The sequence below is a fragment of the Tiliqua scincoides genome, chromosome 4, assembly GCF_035046505.1.
Source record: "Tiliqua scincoides isolate rTilSci1 chromosome 4, rTilSci1.hap2, whole genome shotgun sequence".
In the NCBI taxonomy this organism is placed as follows: Eukaryota; Metazoa; Chordata; class Lepidosauria; order Squamata; family Scincidae; genus Tiliqua; species Tiliqua scincoides.
Genome location: NC_089824.1, coordinates 107,983,235 through 108,001,812, shown reverse-complemented (window position 1 = coordinate 108,001,812; position 18,578 = coordinate 107,983,235). Strand labels below are relative to the sequence as shown.

The 18,578-nt window shown below is 45.5% G+C and overlaps 1 protein-coding gene across 2 annotated transcripts in view; it reads left to right on the top strand.

Moving 5' to 3' along the window:
* The first annotated feature begins 1,476 nt into the window (after window positions 1-1,476).
* The window catches only part of UHMK1 (U2AF homology motif kinase 1), a 33,881-nt gene continuing 16,779 nt past the window's right edge, over window positions 1,477-18,578 (top strand). For both annotated transcript variants that reach the window (XM_066623647.1, XM_066623646.1), the window contains exons 1-6: window positions 1,477-1,821; window positions 5,390-5,682; window positions 8,910-9,101; window positions 11,353-11,447; window positions 16,296-16,372; window positions 16,871-16,969. In XM_066623647.1, coding sequence (XP_066479744.1) covers window positions 1,566-1,821; window positions 5,390-5,682; window positions 8,910-9,101; window positions 11,353-11,447; window positions 16,296-16,372; window positions 16,871-16,969 — 1,012 coding nt within the window. In that variant the 5' untranslated portion in view covers window positions 1,477-1,565. The remainder of the gene's footprint in view (window positions 1,822-5,389; window positions 5,683-8,909; window positions 9,102-11,352; window positions 11,448-16,295; window positions 16,373-16,870; window positions 16,970-18,578) is intronic.

Below are 18,578 nucleotides of genomic sequence, written 5' to 3'. Positions count from 1 at the left end.
GTACCAAATGACCTTTGTAGTATGCCACTGGAGAAGCCAACTGACCAGGCTGACACCAATGCTTCTGTACTTGTATGGGCAGCAGGGTACACTTCTTCTACAAAGGTAGAAGAACCGCCATGCAAGAAATAGGGCCTTCTCAGTAGTGGCACCAACGCTATGGAACTCCCTTCCCCTTGACTTAACAATGGCTCCCTCTCTTGGGACCTTTCGGCGAGGCCTGAAGACCCTTCTGTTTAAACAAGCCTTCTGAGTTCTCAGCCTTTTAACATCTTTTTAACATCTTTTAATATTTTTTACAGGCCTGATTCTTTTATGACTTGCTGCTGCTCTATGCTCTTTTTACCTATTTTTACTCTGACTGCTGTTTTTTTTATGATGTGTTAATATGTTTTTATTTGTTTTTTAAATTATGTTTTTAATATGTTGTAAACCGCCTTGAGTCCCTACGGGGAGAAAGGCAGGGTAAAAATAAAGTTATTATTATTGTTGTTGTTGTTGTTGTTTAGAGGTCTATAAATAATTGAATGATTTAAGAAGAATATATTGCCTGATTAATGGTGTGCCTTTAGAGGGCCCAATCCTATCCAGTTTTTCAGAGCCGGTGCAGCCATCCCAATGTGGTGTGCACTGCATCTTGTGGTGGGGAGGCAGTTTCAGATGCCTCCTCAACACATGGGAACATTTGTTCCCTTATCTTGGGGCTGCACTGCGGCTGCACCGATGCTGGAAAGTTGCATAGCATTGGGCTCTTAGTCTTCTATGGTTGAGAAGCCTGGTAACACGTTATGCTTTCCTGCAGAACTTGGTCATTCTAAAAGCAGGCTTGGCAGCAGAAATACTGAAGGGAAGGGTCTAATTCAGCAGTTCCCAAAATCTGAGCAGTGGCTCCCCAAGAAACCAGTGAGGGGAGCCACGGAATCCTCACAAAAACCTGCCACCCTATAGAATGTATAGGATTGTAGCACTAAGGGGGAGCCGCAGCTACTGAATGATCCAGTAGGTCAAGGGAGACTGCGGTTTAGAAAGTCTGGGAACCACTGGTCCAGTCTAATTTAAACACCCACAAGGGGCTTTTGGTGGGTGGGGAGGCAGGTGAGGCAGAGCCTCCCCACCAGAGTCCTTTGAAAGCAGGCCCCCAAGCACCCACAACCCACACGCGGAACAAGGAAGAAGGGAGTGCAGCGTGTGGGTGATGAAAAGCGGCGATGCTTTTCGAAGGACTCTGGTGGGGAGGCTCTGCCTCCCCTGCCTCCCCACCCACCACACATCCCTGAGCTGGAGATGGCAGCCAGGCTCGCCTGCTGCAACAAAGGGAGTCCCCCGCAGTGTCTCAGAGCATGTGCAGAGCGCTCTGCCTGGACACCTGGCTGCCTGCCTGCCCCCTGCCTGCCTGACCCCAGCCCCACCTGGCTGAGCCGCGAGAGGGCGCAAGGGCGGTCTCCGCCTCCTCCTGCGCGTCACCGAGCGGCTGCCGCGGGAGGGCAGGAGGCTCCGGGCTCGGCCTGCGCGGCGCGAGGAGCAGCGGCGATGTGAGTCCGTCCGGCCTCCCTCCCTCCCTCAGGATGGCGGCGGCGGGGTCGCCGGTGGTGGAGGCGCTGGGGCGGCTGTGGCAGGTGGAAGCCCCGCTGGGCAGCGGCTCGTCGGCCGCGGTCTTCCAGGCGCGCTGCCTCGGCGACCCCAGCGCCCCGCCGGCCGCCATCAAGGAGTTCCTGCCGCCGGCCTCCGCGCCGCTGGTCCTGGGGAGCCCCGGCGGAGGCGGCTACGGCTTCCGCAAGGAGCGCGCCGCGCTGGAGGAGCTGCGGGGCCACCGCAACATCGGTGAGAGGCCGGCCCGGGGTGGTGGGAGCCGGCCGCGCTGCAGCGCGTGGGGAGAGAGCGCCTCTGACCATGTGCAGAGTGCAGTTTCAGAACAGCCGGCGGGGGAGCGGACCTGGCGCCGAATCCGCGTCAGCCAGTCGCAGAGGCACCGTCCTGGCTAGAAGGGGCTTCTTCAGTACTGCAGGTGGCAGAGCAGCAAGGGCTTCCCTGAGCATGGGCAGAGTGTGTTGTTTCTAGTGGACAGGGGCCACACTAGTCGCAGTAGCCCTGTATTTGACCTGTAAGTTAAAAAATGTAGCTCACCAGTGAAGGATTTTCTTTTTAACCCCCCTGGATTAAAGCAGCCTTCCACCCAGAGCTGTCCCAAGACCACCTGATGTGGACCCCCCCACACACACACGATGTGCCACGCTCTGCTTCTTCCACTCTCCAATATTGTCACTCAGCACTCGTCCCCCCTCCACATTTCCTCTCCTTCTCTGCCCCCCTTTTCCAATCCACAGAGGAGAAGCAGTGGGAGTAAGTAGGTGGACAGAGGTGCCCCCCCCCCCCGACTGTTGCCCAAGCTGGTTACTTCAGTTGGCCTCATGGATGGGCCAGCCTTGCTTCCGCTTGTTAGAATGGGATATGCATAAGACACATGACTCAGGTGTATCCTTTGTGGGCCCAGAATACCCACAAGGATACGTGTCTTTGATCTTGGGGGGATTTCTCTCTTGTCCCCAAAGCTGAGTCCACCAAAGCTCTGTTCACAGCCCCTACCTCAGCATCCTTGGGGTCTATGGCTCTCTTTCTCAAGAGGTGACCTGGTGACTATACCACTCCTTCCCCATGATGTGCCCTGGCGTGGGCACCTTTCACTGCAGCTTATGATGGTCACTAGCACATGTACAAAGTGACTGGGAGCCCAATCCTATGCATGTCTACTCAGAAGTCAGTCCCATTGTAGTCAATGGGGCTTACTCCCAAGTAGGTGTGGATAGGATTGCATCCTGGGAGGGATTGCAGTACCAATTCATGCTGCTAGCATTGATGCACAGAGCAGGTGTGGCACAGTGGAACCCCTGCTGCAGTTACTATTTGACATTAATTGATATTACCTTCACTTTAATTTCACTTCTGGGCTGTGTCAGACACTGACTACCAGCATCTTTCTAGGGTCACATGTATTGCCCACCAGAAACAACCTGATCATCTAAAATATGAAGCTGAGATACCTTCTGCCATGTGCTAGGACCATGTTTTTGGTTAATTTACAACAAATCAGGAACTTGTTGGAAATTTTTTTGGCTAACTAATCCAGCATCCATTTATGGAATTAGTAAATATTACTTTGAGAATCGATATCTACTATGCTTTCATTGACACTGGTGGATTTGTGTATTTATTTTTCACTTTTTTATACCAACCTTCCTCCAGGGAGCTCAGGGTGGTATGCATGCATGGCTCCTTCCCTTTATTTGTCTTCACAACAACCTTGTGAGGTAGGTTCGGCTGAGACATAGTTCCAGGAAGCTTCGTGGCTGAGTGGGGATTGAACCTGGATCTTCCAGGTCTTCATTCAACTCCAGAACCACTTCACCATCCTGGTTTAACAGTGGGGTCTTTGTTTCTTGCCAAATGGGAATCCTGATTGGGACTGTGGTGAAAACAAGAGATTTCATGCCCCTATCATGGTCCTTATCTGACTCTTTCCCTTTCTGTTCTGCTTTGTTTTTTAGTTGCCTATCATGTCTAATGATGTAAAATATATCTGTTATGGTCTGGGATCAGGCCACATCTTTTTTGGGGTGGTGAACACTCGATTTGGTGCACACAGTGTTTGCAAAACATGTAGTATATCTGCATAAACTGTCCAGGTCCCTGGTAGTCCACTTGGTCAACTGGGGATTTACTGGGTCTGCACAGCTGAAGCTGACAATAAGAGGAAAGGATGTCCCAAATGCCACATAATGTGGAACTGGGAATGATGGAAGTTTTACTGATTGCACACTTTTTGTCTAAAACCTGAGCCTGAAACAAATGAAGCATTTACCTGGATGTGCCTGCAGTAGTTCTCCACAGTATGGTACCTAGAGAACCACTGCAGGCACATCCAGGTAGATGCTTCATTTGTTTCTGGCTCAGGTTTTAGACAAAAAGTGTACAATCAATCATTCCCAGTTAACCTCATCTGGCTTCTCTAAATTGTTATCTAAGGACAGTAACATATTACTGTACCAAACGGTGGCCATTTGTTAATCTTCTGCAAGGAGCATTCAGCCATTTGCTTGTGTTCTTTAGTATCTAACCAAAAAATGAGGTAACTTTTAATTTTAATTGAAGCAGTATGGACCAGTGATTCCCAAATGGTTGCTGCTGGTAATCAGTATGATGAGCTGGATCAGTGCAAAATATCCTGTGTGTTCTGGAAATGACGTTTTCTATAATGGAACCACATACTAGTCCAAATTGTAGTGCTTTATTTGTTGTGAGATAACATTGTAAAATTGTTTGCTGTGATTCATTAAACCCAGTGGCATAACTAATGATCGTGTAACCCAGTGCTGAGCTCAAAATGATGCCCCGGAAGTGATGTCACAACTAGATGTGATGTCACACCTGAGTTTTTTAAAAAGTGAAAATTGGAGGAAAATCTGCCTCCTCCCCCCAGAAGCTTGCCACCCACTTGGTCTGCCGCCACCTCCCAGTCAGTTGCATAGCTAATGCATCTATCTGTTACCTGGGGCCAAAGAAGATTTTGTAGTCTCCTCCCCCCCAGACAAAATAAAATTTAATTAAGTAAATTGTAAGTGTGCCCCTTATTGGTTAGAGACACTGTGCTGGGCTGAAGAGGAACAGTTATTCTCCCCCTGCTAAATATGAGAGGAGCACCACTTGAAAAAGTGCCTCTTTACCCAGTTAGCAGGGGTAACTGTATTATGATACATAGAAATGAGAGCTGACATATTAACACCTTATTGGTTCTTTGCTGTATCATAACATCTCATTGGCTCTCAGAACAATCAGTCTCATAGGTCAGTTTTGAGTTTAAAAAAATCCACTTTCTGTTCCATAAGGCAGTTGTGTTTTCATTTTCTGGTTAATTGGCCTTTTGATAGAATACTGATATTCCAGTGAGGTTTGTTTCATTGCATTCTGCATTAAATTACTTTTCCAGTGGTATATAACATGATGGTATTGTTCTTGCATACCAATATTTTCACAATTTTGGCCACTAGTGTCAAGCTCAGCTTGTTGCCCCCCTAAAACTTGTTGCCTGGTTCGACTGCTACCCCCTGCATCCCCTTAGCTATGCCTCTGATTAAACCAGTTGGTCATATTTATGTTTTATCAGTTTTACTTTGATAGTCAAAGCTTAGGGGTAAGGATACACTTGCAAGTTTAGGAGGCAAGTCCCAAAAAAGCAACAGAGCGTACTTGATTAAAATAGCTGAGTGCTGTATTTTCCCAAAGAGGACTTCTTGTTGCGAATTGCTGCTGTATTAAATGAAGAATTGCTTTCAGAAACTGGTGATTCTACATAGTGTAACCTTTGGCAATATTTTGGAATGTCTTCTCTCTGCAGTGACCCTATACGGTGTGTTCACCAATTGTTCTTCTGCCAAAGGCCCATCATACTGCCTTTTGTTAGAGTTGCTGGATGTCAGTGTTTCAGAACTGCTTGTGCATTCCAGTCAGCATGGTTGTTCCATGTGGATGACCCAGCATTGTGCTCGGGACATCCTTGAAGCCCTAGCGTTCCTCCACCATAAAGGCTACGTACATGCGGACCTGAAGCCACGTAACATCCTATGGAGTTCAGAAGAAGAATGCTTCAAACTCATTGACTTTGGACTCAGCTTCAAGGAGGGGAATCAGGTTGGCGATGCTACTCTGAAATGTTTTAGTTCAGGGTTGTCAAACCCATTTCATACAGTGGGGGCTGAATAGCATTCATGATGCCTCCTGTGAGCTGGAAGTGATATCGTAAAGCAGAAAGTGATGTCATTAAGCAGATCATGCCCGAAATAAGCACTTTTTCTCACTTAGTAAGTTCCATTGACTTGTTAAAAGCATATACCTAGTAGCCTGTTAAAAGTACAGATATGTAACGTTTCCCCAAATGTAGTCGAATACCAGGGTAACATCAAGTCTAATATATTCAAAATAAAATATTGAAATGGATGGGGACCCACCTGAAATTGGCTCACGACCCACCTAGTGGGTCCCAACCCACAGTTTGAGAAACAGTGTTCTAAGGTGTTCTCAGAGTCACTGAGAGGAATTTTATTGGGGGTACAAAGTTTCTTTTTGGCCCCTTCTCATCTTCCTACAAATGTGAATATGGCTCCCAGAACCCCTTTTTTCGCTCTCTTTCTGACCCCAGGCATGATGTACCCTCCGTACCCCCCCTCTCAGAAGCCCTGGCTCTCCTTGGAGGCAAGAAGGGCAACTGGGTTGCTAATATTGTTGCATCTTAAAGTGGGACTTACAAGACCAAAAGAAAGTGGAACTGTTAAATATTTTCTGGTGGGCCCTGGTATTTAGACCTCCGCGCATCATCATATCCTTGCTTTTGCTGGGTCTTCTCCCCCATCTCCTTAAGCCATTTGTGCCCAATGTTGCATATATGCAACAGAGACTAAATGTATACTCCTGTGGGCCAGGCAAAAATGGGTTAATACAGCATGATTTTTGGGTTAATGAGAAAGATTTTTTTCCTTTCCTGAAAGGAGGATTATTCCTTGTGGCATATACACCGATCCTACCATTGTCTATAGTATAGCGGTTTTCAAATTCTCAGGGAGTTTGAGAACCAAGATACATTGGAGATGGTAGCAACGTGATCCCCATCATCAGCCTTTTGTGTGGTCTTTGGAGCCTGCAGAGCTCCCCAAGCCTCTAAATGTCTGGAGAGAGTTTAAAAAAAACAAAAAACCCACTTCCTGTTTTTGTCATGAAACCAGAAGTGGATTTTCTTTTTACTTTTTCCTGATGTTTGGAGGCTTGGGGAGCCCTGCAGAGGGGTCTGCAGACTCCCCAGATCCGTAGGAGGCTCGCACCAGCTGTAGGTAAATGGGAAAAGCCCATCTTGTCCCTGGCAGCAGTGTGATCCTGGGAATTGTGGTGCTGCCTTTGCCCCTTAAGGGGTCAGAGACAGGGCTTCTTAGGCTGGTGGGTCATAACCCACCAGTTTGAGAACTACTACTGCAGTAGACAGATTTTGCAGGTTTGGGTATTGTTAAAAAAAAAAAAAAACAACCCTGCAAAAACTGTTAGACAAAAGATATGTATTCATATGCTATTATGAAGTGCTGTTGTCTCCAACAAGGAAACTGTTTACATAGCCCCACAAACTAGAAACAAGAAGGCTTCATTCTCTTTGAATGTACTTTTTAAAAAACATATCCGGAATCCTTCATGGAAGCAACAAAAAACCTAGATACATCTTTTATGACTGTTAACCATGATGATTGCCAAGTTGTATGATATTCTTACAGCACAATTCTATGCATGTTTTCTCAGAAGTAAGTATCACTGTATTCAGTAGGACTTACTCCCTACTCATGCTGCAATCCTGTTGCAGTAAGACCTAATGAGTATAATGGGACTTACCTCTGAGTAGACACACACAAGCTTGGTCTGAAAATGTGTTTAAAGAGCTTAGCCTTATAATGCAAACCTAGGCATGTCAACTCAGAAGTAAGTCCTATTGAATTCATTGGGACTTGCACTAAATGTCTATAAAAGACTGCTGCAAGGCAAAGTGTGCCAAATTATTGTGAAATTATTCTGCGTCCACCTCATCCCATTCCTAGAGAATTGAGTTTTTCCCTTGTTTGGGACATCTAGAAAATATGGTTGGCAAGCTAACCCAGATCTGTGGAGTGAAAAAGATTTGAGTTACAGAGGTGTTCTGGGGGGGAGGGGGGCAAAGTGAGTTTCTTAAGACACCTGAACACCCATGTAAAGTGGCCCCTCCCCCTTGGCTTCTGAGCCTAGTTGCCACTGTGAAAGCAAAGTTTAGCAGTGATTCTCACACAGTTAGCACTGGGACCCACTTTTTAGAATGAGAATCTGTCAGGACACACTGAAAGTGATGTCATGACCGGAAGTGACATCATCAAGCAGAAAAGCTTTTAACAATCCTAGGCTGCAATCCTACCCACTCTTACCCAGGAGTAAGTACCCATTGACTATCATTGTTAAAATAATACACATGGTAGCTTGTTAAAAGTACAGCTCTGTAACATTTCCCCAAATGCAATCACATACCATGGTAGCATCAAGTCTAATATATTAAAAATAAAATATTGAAATGAATGGGGAGCCACCTGAAATTGGCTTGTGACCCACTAGTGGGTCCCAACCCACAGTTTGAGAAACACTGCAGTGGAGACATCTCCACTTTGATCTCTTTCCCAAATGGCTCAGAGGCTGAGGGGGAGGGGCTGCTTTACACAGGCATCCAGGCACCTGAAGCTTTGCCCCCCTCCAGGATTGCCTCTGCTGAGTTAGTCTCAAAAAAATCCAAATTTTTTCCTTCAGTTGGGACATCTAGCAATTCTGTGATTGGCAGTCAGTCACCTTTTACCCCTGCTCTCTTTTTTCAAGACCTGATCCTCAGTAGTAGGTTGTATATAGTATTGATACATCAGTTAAACTTCTCAGAGTTTCACCTCTTGTCTTAATTGATACACTGAAACCAAAAGAATACAGGGGAATTTCTGTTGTGTTTTCAGAGATTTTGACACCTCCCTTTCAATTAGTCAGTTTGTAATGGAAGAAAAATTCCCACTTGTACATATTCTAATATGATCATACAGTGGTTCCTTTTTACACCCTGTTAAATGTCTTTGCAGCTGCAGGGATTTTCTTTGAGGGAGGTTCTCCTTAAAATTACCCTTAGCAAACTTTTGAAATAATTCAAAATGGTAACAATGCATTATGAAAAGGTTAGCCATTCTCTATAGCACCTTTTGCTGCTGGAAGCAGCCGTAAGCAGGCAGTCTCCCTGGATCTACTTCTGAAAAGAAAATGTAACGCAAGTCTGTAAAATCCAAGTGACACCAGCTTATGATTTCATAGTTCTTGATTTTTCACAGGATGTGAAGTATATTCAGACCGATGGATACCGAGCTCCAGAGGCTGAGTTGCAGACCTACTTATCCCAGGCTGGACTACAAGATGGAACTGAATGTACTTCTGCTGTGGATCTCTGGAGTCTAGGAATAGTATTACTGGAGATGTTCTCAGGAATGAAACTGAAACACATTGTTCAATCTCAGGAATGGAAGGTGAGTAGCTGTGATTTGCGGAGAGAGCCATTTGCTAGCTTTTGGGGTCTTTATCTGCAGAAAATTTCCATTGCTTTGGTGAAGACTTCCTCTTCAGGCACTTTAAACACCTCCGCCTCTTTAGAAGGAAGATAGATTGTAAGTTGAATTTGCTTTGCTGGACAGATGAAATACTGGTTTTTGCCCAGCTTATAGAAGCCAAGGGCTTTCTAGTCTATGGAATAAGCAAGAACTAGATGGGAGAGGGAGTGACACCAGAACTGAAATTAAGATGTGTCCATACAAAGTCATAGGTTTTGTACAATCCTTGGTGCCACCCACTGCCTCCACACCAATTATTTCAAAGTCTCCAAACCATGTTATGGTAGCTGCTCACTGCGCCCTCTGTCCATAACTGGTTGTGTTATATTTTTTTCTTAGGAACAGCAAGGATGCTCCTGCATTAATGAATAAAATAGTAGGGCTGGGCAGTACTGGAGATAACTGAGGGCCCAATCCAATTTTCCAGTGCCGGTGCAGCCTTGCCAATGGGGCGTGTAGTGCTTCCTGTGGTGGGGAAGCAGTCCCGGAAGCCTCCTCAATGTAATGGAATGTTTGCTGTTATCTTGGGGCCCCACTGTGGTTGCACCAGTGCTGGAAAGTTGGATAGGATTGGGTCCTAAGTCCAGCTCCATTCCCTAAGACAGAATTCGTCATACATTTAGACCCCATCGATCCATCTGTACAGTCCAGATGGTTATGTACGACTACCAGAGAGCAGGAGTGAACAGTCTAATCTACGTCTATTTGTTCACTTGTTGTTGTTGTTGTATCAATGCACATGGTGCTTAATATAGAACAGGGGTGTCCAAAGTTTTTGGCAGGAGGGCCACTTCATCTCTCTGACACTGTGTCAGGGGCCGGGGAAGAAAAGAATTAATTTACATTTAAAATTTGAATAAATTTACTTACATAAATGAATATCTTAAAGATGAACTTATATGAATGAGTGAAGGTCTTGCAATAGCTCAAGGCCTATAAAAGGCCTTGCACAAAGCAAGGCTGCCGTTACTGCATCACAGACATGAAACAACAAGCAGTGGAGGGAGCCCTCATCCCACAGCTCATGTGAGAGGTCAAACAGTCGCCCTCGCGCTGAGAGCAGTTGTGTTGGGCCAGTGAGGGCTCCAACAAATCTCCGGAGGGCCAGAGGTTCATTGGAGACTGGGGGTTCCCTGAGGGCCGCATTGAGAGGCCTTGAGCGCCACATGTGGCCCCAGGACCGGGGTTTGGGCACCCCTGATATAGAATGAGAGGATGAGTCCCTGCCCCACAGGGCTTACAATTTAGATACCTGCAAGGGACATGGAGGAGGAGCAGGAATGAAGGCAGAGAAGAACATGCAGTTATTTCACTTAATAATATCTAAGCTTAATTATAGTAGGTAGAGTGAACTAAGGTGCCCACAGAACACCTGATGCTTAAGCAGCTGATGTAAACCTGAAAGTAAACCTATTCAGTGAGGAGTTTCATATTTGTTTTCCCCACTGAAATAGCCTAGAGCAATGGTTCTCACACATTTAGCACCAGGACCCACTTTTATAATGAGAATTTGCCAGGTCCCACTGGAAGTGGTCATGACCGGAAGCGACATCATCAAACAGGAAAATTTTTAACAATCCTAGGCTGTAATCCTGCCCACACTTACCCAGGAGTAAGCCCCATTTACTATCATTGTTAAAAGAATATACATAGTAGCTTGTTAAAAGTACAGATCTGTAACATTTCCCCAAATGCAGTCACATACCATATATTAATACATATCTAATATATTAAATATAAAACGTTGAAATGAATGGGGACACACCTAAAATTGGTTCATGATCCACCTAGTGGGTCCTGACCCATAGTTTGAGAAACACTGGCCTAGAGTATATTTCTGTGTGCTTTGACTCTATCAGAGTGATTGGCAATGATGAGAACTGAAGGTTCTCATCATGGTACAGGGGTCTGAGAAGAACAGAGGCAGCAAGAGCAGCTTATTTTAGGAATGCTGCAAAGTACAGTACATGAGTTGCATTAATGTACTTTGCTTTGATGCTGCATATACAAAGGAGTATGTACTGTTGAACAGTATTCTGAATTCAGGGTTTTGGGAGTTAGCAGCAGTAGTTACCTTTGCTACAACATTGTGAATCCCTTGTTCAGTATGATCACTAAGTATAAATACACAATTTCTTCTGAAATTCTTTTTTATTTTTCTTCTTTCCAGGCAAATAATTCTGCCATTATTGATCACATTTTTGCCAGTAAGAGTGTGGTGAATTCAGCCATCCCGGCCTATCACCTCAGAGACCTCCTCAAAAGGTACGCTGCTGTCCCTGTTACTTTGAAAGGAAAAGAGTGCCTGAACTTGTGCTCTCTGAGCACCTCCAGCCCAGTGCTGTAAAAGTAGTTCAGCAATGGAATGTGCTACCTGTTGAGGGTGTGGAATTGGCCTTCCCTGACAGTTTTCTAGAGGCGTATAGGATATTTTGTAGCAGCATGCTAAATAGGCTAGTCCTTTCATTTCCATGTTGTGTTTCCAGAGAAGTCTGGGATAGATTTTTTTTTTTTGCCTGCTTCTCTGATCTTCATCCTCTAGCTTGGTGAAGTCCCACAGGCCTGGTAGAATCCAGCATGTGCAAGATAGCCAACCAGAGAACAGCACATTCTGTCCTCCTGCTTCAAGGAGTAACTCAGTTGTGTCCTTCTCAGCTCTAGCCAAGAAAAGTGAATTGAGATCAAAGCCCCATTACTTGGCAGTTGATGTGGAGATATACTTAGACTTGGTGCTGTGCTGTAGGGATTCGGGAGGATAAAATCTCATGAGACAAAAACAGAAAAGTTGTATTGGCCCTGTCAAGCAATTCAGCCATAAAAGAAACGTTGTTTAAAGCATATGCACATTGGTACAACATTCCTAAATCTTCATCATATCAGCAGAGCATATCTATGAGGAATTGGATACACTGTGGGAGGAGAAGGCCTTGATTTTGCTTATGGTGAAAGCATACTTTATAGGGACATGGATGAGGATCACAGATAATGCATTATAATTCAAATTATACCTGCTTGCAATGCCCTTATTTTATTGTGGGATGAGTACTTGCACCCTTAAATATTTGTAACTTTCTGACAATTAATTGTGAAACACTTTGAGTAGATAGGCTGCTTTTATGGCTCCTTGGCCAACATTCATCATACAAAGCCAGCTGCCACTATTGGTGCATGCTCAGAACTGGATTGCTTTTTTAACCACTGTTGTTCCATTCTTAACTTGTGAGCCAGCCATTTTGCAATTTGCACTACAATTTAAATTTACAGAAGAATGGCCAAACTCTTCCCCACACAAGTCACTGCAGACACTCGCCTATAAGTCGATCTCGCAGATAAGTTGAGGGCAAGGCATGTTCTGTGACCCTCAGATAGGTCAGGGGGGTGTTTTAAACTTAGTGGGGGTACCTAGCTATAATTTTGTCTGATTTTGCCCAAGGCCAGATCCTGAAAAATAACCTACCAGTAATCGTTACCTAAGAACTGTACAGTCTCTGATTGTTAAAAAATATAGTAAAAGATCATAAGGTACATTTTTATTCTGGTCTTCACAACCTTTTTGTAAACACTATACCCTTAAGGGGTGGGGGAAGGGGGGAAGGCAGCAGTGCAATCCCCAGGATCACGTCACTTAGGGGGACTGCAGGGACTGGGGTGCGCTCACCAGTCCCTGCAGCATCCTTCCTCGGGTGTGGGGAGCCCTGCATGAGCGTCTGCAGGGCTCCCCAGGCTTCCAAAAGTGAAAGTGGAGCAATTGCACTACACTTCCAGTTTTTTGGAAGCGGAGCGCAGTTGCTCCACTTTCACTTTTGAAGACATGGGGAGCCCTGCAGATGTTCGCGCAGGGCTCCCCACACCCTGGGAAGACTGCTGCAGGGACTGGTGAGTGCACCCCAGTCCCTGCAGGCCCCCTGAGTGATGCGGTCCTGGGGATCGTGTCGCTACGTTACCCCTGCCCCTAAAGGGCCAGGGCCCTCAGGCTGGGGCGTCGTGATGCCCCACTTTGAATACCACTGAAATATATAGAGGAGATGAGGGTTTATATTATTAATATTAATTACAAACATTTAGCTCATATGAGGGGTACAATTCATGCAATGGGCTGCCAAGGGGTATGCAATTGAAAAAAAGTCGGAACCACTGCAGGAGAACCATTAATCAAATCCTTCTTCAAGGTGCCTGGTATGGGCTAACACCAGCATCCAGAAGCACAATGACAACTCATGTGACCATGTAACTGGTGTCATATGCTCTCTGAACACAGATAAGAGGTAGGCACAGGCAACTGCTCTCACAATCCAACTATTTTGGATAGTCCAGGATCTGCCTTATTTAGAGTATGTGTCAGGTACTGCAGCAAGAAGGATATGACAGCATTATTCTGGAACTGTCAGGATGTAAATGCTGCTGAACCTAGAGTGGTGGAGGAATGCTGATGTCATAAGGTGATGCTGCTACATGCCCTGTAAAAGAGCGGATCTGGGAACAGGGCTGGGGGAAGCACAGAAGTTGGACGGTCAATGCTGGTGAAGGTACGTTAACTTTTTTCTGAAACCAGGCAGATGCAGGGTCTCTTCCTGCTGTTTCCCTGCCCTGCATCCCAGCTACCAATCTATATCAGGGTTGCTGGTACTCGCCTGAGAGGAACATGTTTGGGGCTTACAGAGCCAGGCTGAATGCATACATGAATCTCAAAGTATCTGTGATGAAGGGAGCACTTATCTGATAGGCATGTGGCTCAGTATTCCTGAGAGGTTTATAGTAGACTCGGGCTGTACCCAATGAGGCAATTATGTATGGGGTCATCCAACCCCAAGATTGAGAACCATAGTGTATTACAGTAGTTAGCAAGATCCCTATCCTTCCAGGAAGATGTACTGTTTGGATATCAATTATCTGGGCATCCAATATAACTGATGGGCAGCCTAGTCCTAAGCCCAGCGGCAACTAGGGCTCCATAAGTGCTGAAATGGCTACCACTGGATCCTCTGGACGCAGGGCTAGCACCGGGAGTTTACTGCCTTATCCCAGGTAATGCAGTTTTGGCACCAATGGGTTTCCCTGGTTCTGTGTCCACTTTAGAGTGGGCATAGACCCAAGAAGTCCCATGTTGGGCTGCCCAGGTTGGGAGGGAGGTTAGGATTTGGCAGCAGCAGCTGCCACCTTCTCCCCCCCCCCCAGGCCTAGTTCTCTCTTCCTTCCACCCTCCTGCCCTTTCTGCACTCCGTTCCACCCACTCCCTGCCTCTCCCCCACCCTGTGAAGTCTTACTGCTGGCCAATTACTTACTGGGCAGGAGGTCTGGTCTAGAGGGTAGAGCCTCCATTTGCCTGAAGATTAACATCCACAAGGTCGCCAGTTCGAGGCCACCGGCACCGTGCGACCTTGAAGCAGCTGGCAAGCTGCAGCTGAGCTGTTCCATCTGCTCGGAGCGTGGGAGGATGGAGGCCAGAATGTTAAACCAGATCGGAGTGTAACAGCTTGAATGTGGTGGTTCTTGAAAGAGAGAACCTTCTTTCAATTTGTAAAATTCCCTGCGTGGATTTAATAAGCCTGCCTGTGTAAACCGCCTTGAATAAAGTCTTGAATAAAGACCAAGAAAGGCGGTATATAAATACTGTATATTATTATTATTAATGATGGAGGCGCGCCAGCCATCCATCCATGTGGTGCTGAGGTCCAGTGCTGACTGGCGCTAGCCCAGCCCTGGTGGCCCCACCTCCCCAGGTGCTGTGAACATGCTTTATGGCACATTTGTGACACCTAGCACTGTCGCTGCAGCTCAGACCAGTGCTAGGGCCAATTCTAGATTGGGCCCTAAAAAAGATTCCTACCCAATACCATTGCCTGAGTACCTATGAGTCCTCTCTAGTTGTGAATTTGTGACTTCATCTAGAATAAGCAAGTTCTTCAAGATCTAGTGAATTAAAAAATTTTCAGTATTTTTAATAATAAAAAATATATTTAAAATATCCAGTTTCTCAAGATCTAGTGGATTAAAAATATTTATTATTTGTATAGCACTTTCTGCATGCATGAAGCACATGACATGATGTAGTCCAGGGGTCTCCAAACTTTTCAGCCAGAGGGCCACATCAAATTTCTGGCAAATGTTGAGGACTAGGAAGAAAAATTTAAATATAAAATTTAAATAAATGCATTACAGATGGAACTTGGATGAATGAATAAATAAATGGGCTCAAATTTCCAGGATTTCTCCAAGCACCAACACACACCACAGAAATAAAGCACACATTCAGATGGAACCCAATTCCCTAACCTCCCAAGCAGTTTACTTAAATATATAGAAGTAAACACCTCAGAACCAGCACATCACATGAAACACCCAGAGCATGTTCTGAGGGATGGGGAGGCCTCCCTGACCCTCAGCAGGTCTTCTAAGGCCTCAAAAGGGCACAGAAAGTTACTTCCGGTTTTTTGGGAAAACCAGAAAGTGATGCCTTTGGAGGGTGTTCTGAGGGCTGGGGAAGACTGCACACAGCCTCCCTGACCCTCAGAACACTCTCCAGACATAACTAGAGCACAACTTGTCAGTCGTGTTTGGTCAAGTGGGCCAGAGGCTCTTGGGGGACCAGAGGCAGGCCGTGGGCCAGATAAAGGCTGACCACAGACCACATCTGGCCCCTGGGCCGGGGTTTGGAGACCCCTGATGTAGTCCTTACAACAGCCCTGTAAGGTAGTATTAACTTTGTATAGCAGCTGGGGGGCTGACAGAAACTGGCTTACCTGGAGCCAAGGAAGTCCTAATTTGCAGCTAATTAGCTACTATACTGCAGCCATCAAGAATGAGGCAGAAATGTTTAATCACTCTTCTCATCCCTGCTCCCACAAATAGAACACTCAAATTGAATAACCTTAACATTGGGAAAAAAAGACAGAGTTATAGCCCAGAAGATCCATTAATGCTTTTAATCTAAGTTAGTCAAAGAGCCTACCTCTATATTACTGAACAACTTTGATTCTGGCAGAACGGAATGGAGCATCCAGATTTTGTTTTGTGGCCTCTAGCAAATTGTTGTCTGACCCAGCAAAGTCAGAGTGGTCGTTGTATTTTTTTTTTAAAATATTCTATAGACTTAATAATGCTTTTGCTTTCCAGCATGCTTCATAATGACCAAGAGAAAAGAGCTACTGCTACAAAAGCCTTGTGCAGTCCCTTCTTCAGCATTCCTTTTGGTAGGTTGTATCACAGCTTGTTGTGGGGGGGGGGGGGGTTGGTTAATGGCATGAGTAATGTTTATTAAATTAACCTTGCTTCATTAATTTGTTTTGTTTTCAATATTTGGATCCCCTCTTTCTATCAGTTGGAAGTGACTGACAACCATCAACGTACAAACAAATCTTTGCCCTTAGGGAAGACTTACGTGACCCTAGCCACTTTCTGGATTCCTGGGAAGTGCATTTGCACCACTTTCCCATCCCCGTATCTCCAGTGTGTACAGTTTTATTAAGCTTAAATCAAAGGTTGGTCCAGCACCCCCTGAACATCTCATCTAAACAAAATATGGAAGGATCTCTCTAGTTGAGAGTTACAGTGCTTGGCATGCAATGAAGCATGGTAAAGAAACACAGAACTTTTAACACCCAAAAGATGGGATTGGATAGGTTCTGGCAATTCCATCTGCCCACTGCAAGTTTCTTTTTGATATACTGACAACTACGCTGTTTCAACAGCTCCCCATATTGAGGATCTGGTGATGCTTCCAACTCCTGTTCTAAGGTTACTAAATATTTTGAGTGACGCTTCTCTTCAAAGTGAAGAAGAATTTGAAGGTCAGTACACCCTCCTTTTTCGTTTTGTTCTTTTTCTAAAATGTACTGGAGAAGATGCTGAAAGGGAAGGTGATTTAAGATGTAAAAGCAGCAGCACCAAGGGATTTACCAAGAGAAGTCAGTTTCAGAGGGCAGATGCAAGAGAGGAAAATTCATCTGATTCAAAGTAAGGGAGATGGATGTTAGAGCACATGCATATATATTTTGGATAAGTGGGCTGAGATATATAACCCCCATGCAGGAATATTTAAAGCACTATCACATGACAAATTAGCAATGTTTCCAGTAATTTAGTCTGGAGAAGAAGAGCGGCCTCTTTTGGGTAGAATTAGATGAAGGCCCTTGATTCTTCTGTAGTCAGCCCAACTCAGTATAAACCTGGAGGGGCTAGAAGGGTGACAGGGGCACCAGACCCAGAATGCCTATCTCCTACTTCAACCCGGCCTACTGTGCTAGCCAGTTATTTTCAGTCAATGTGCCATGGCACATTGGTGTGCTGCAAATGATCCGTAGGTGTGCTGCAAGAGTTTGGGGGGAGGATCATTTATTAATAGGGCTATTGGGAGTTGTGAGTCCACCACAGCAGTGTGGTGTGCCTTGTCGGTTGTCAAAAAACTGATGGTGTGTCTTGATACTTTTAGTGCCTTGTCAGTGTGCTGTGAAATGAAAAAGTTGAAAATTGCTGGTATAAGCTTGAGTAGGAGCAATGCTGAGTGATCACCAGGCACTGGACAGCCAGATCTTCTTAGGTCGCTTTGCAGCAAGCCCAGATGCCTTGTAGAGCTCACAAACATTAAAACAAACAAACAAACCAGATTCATACAAGGCTCTGAGTTTCATTAGCGTCAGTAGAAATCTGCCCTACATGGATCTTTTTGAGCCCAAATAAGAATGATTTAAAAAATAGAAATTGCCCTATATTTCTTACCCTTATTCCATAGTTCTCAGACTGGGGTGTCGCAACACTCCAGTCTGAGAGCCCTGGCCTCTGCCCCCTTAGTGGTCATGATTGTTATTTTGAGTGTCTCCATATGTTGGGGAGCCCTGCGGAGGCTTGCATGGGGCTCCCCACACCCTTGGAAGCCTGCTGCAGTCTCTGGTAACTCAAAGCAAGTCCCTGCGCCCCTCAAAAGTGATGCGATTCTGGCGATCGCATCACTGCCTTCTCCCCTCCCCCACAAGAACTTACAGTGGGGTTTGAGCACTGCTGCTCTTATCTATGACAAGAGGCAATCTGATATGACTGGGGCCCAAATGTTTCCATTTGGCAAGTCTTAATTGCAGAGCTGTTGCCCCCTTCGAATACCTCCACTCATCTCCAGCAGACATGCACTGAGAAAGCTGATCAACTAGGGAGGTGCAGCCTCTTTTCTTTTACAGGTCCTGTAGAGGAGAAACTTCTGATTTTTGTGTCATACAAAGGGTTATATGTAAGAGGTGTGGTAGAGCAGGAGGCTGCTTGGAAGAATGAGCAGCCATGCTGGAAAACTGGAGGTTAAGAAAAGGACCTGAGCTGCATTATCTTTCTTGGGCCTCTGGAGGGCACTCTGGTACGGGAAATTCTGTCACTGCTTCTTAGAAACACTGAAAAGCTAACTTAGAAGGAAAA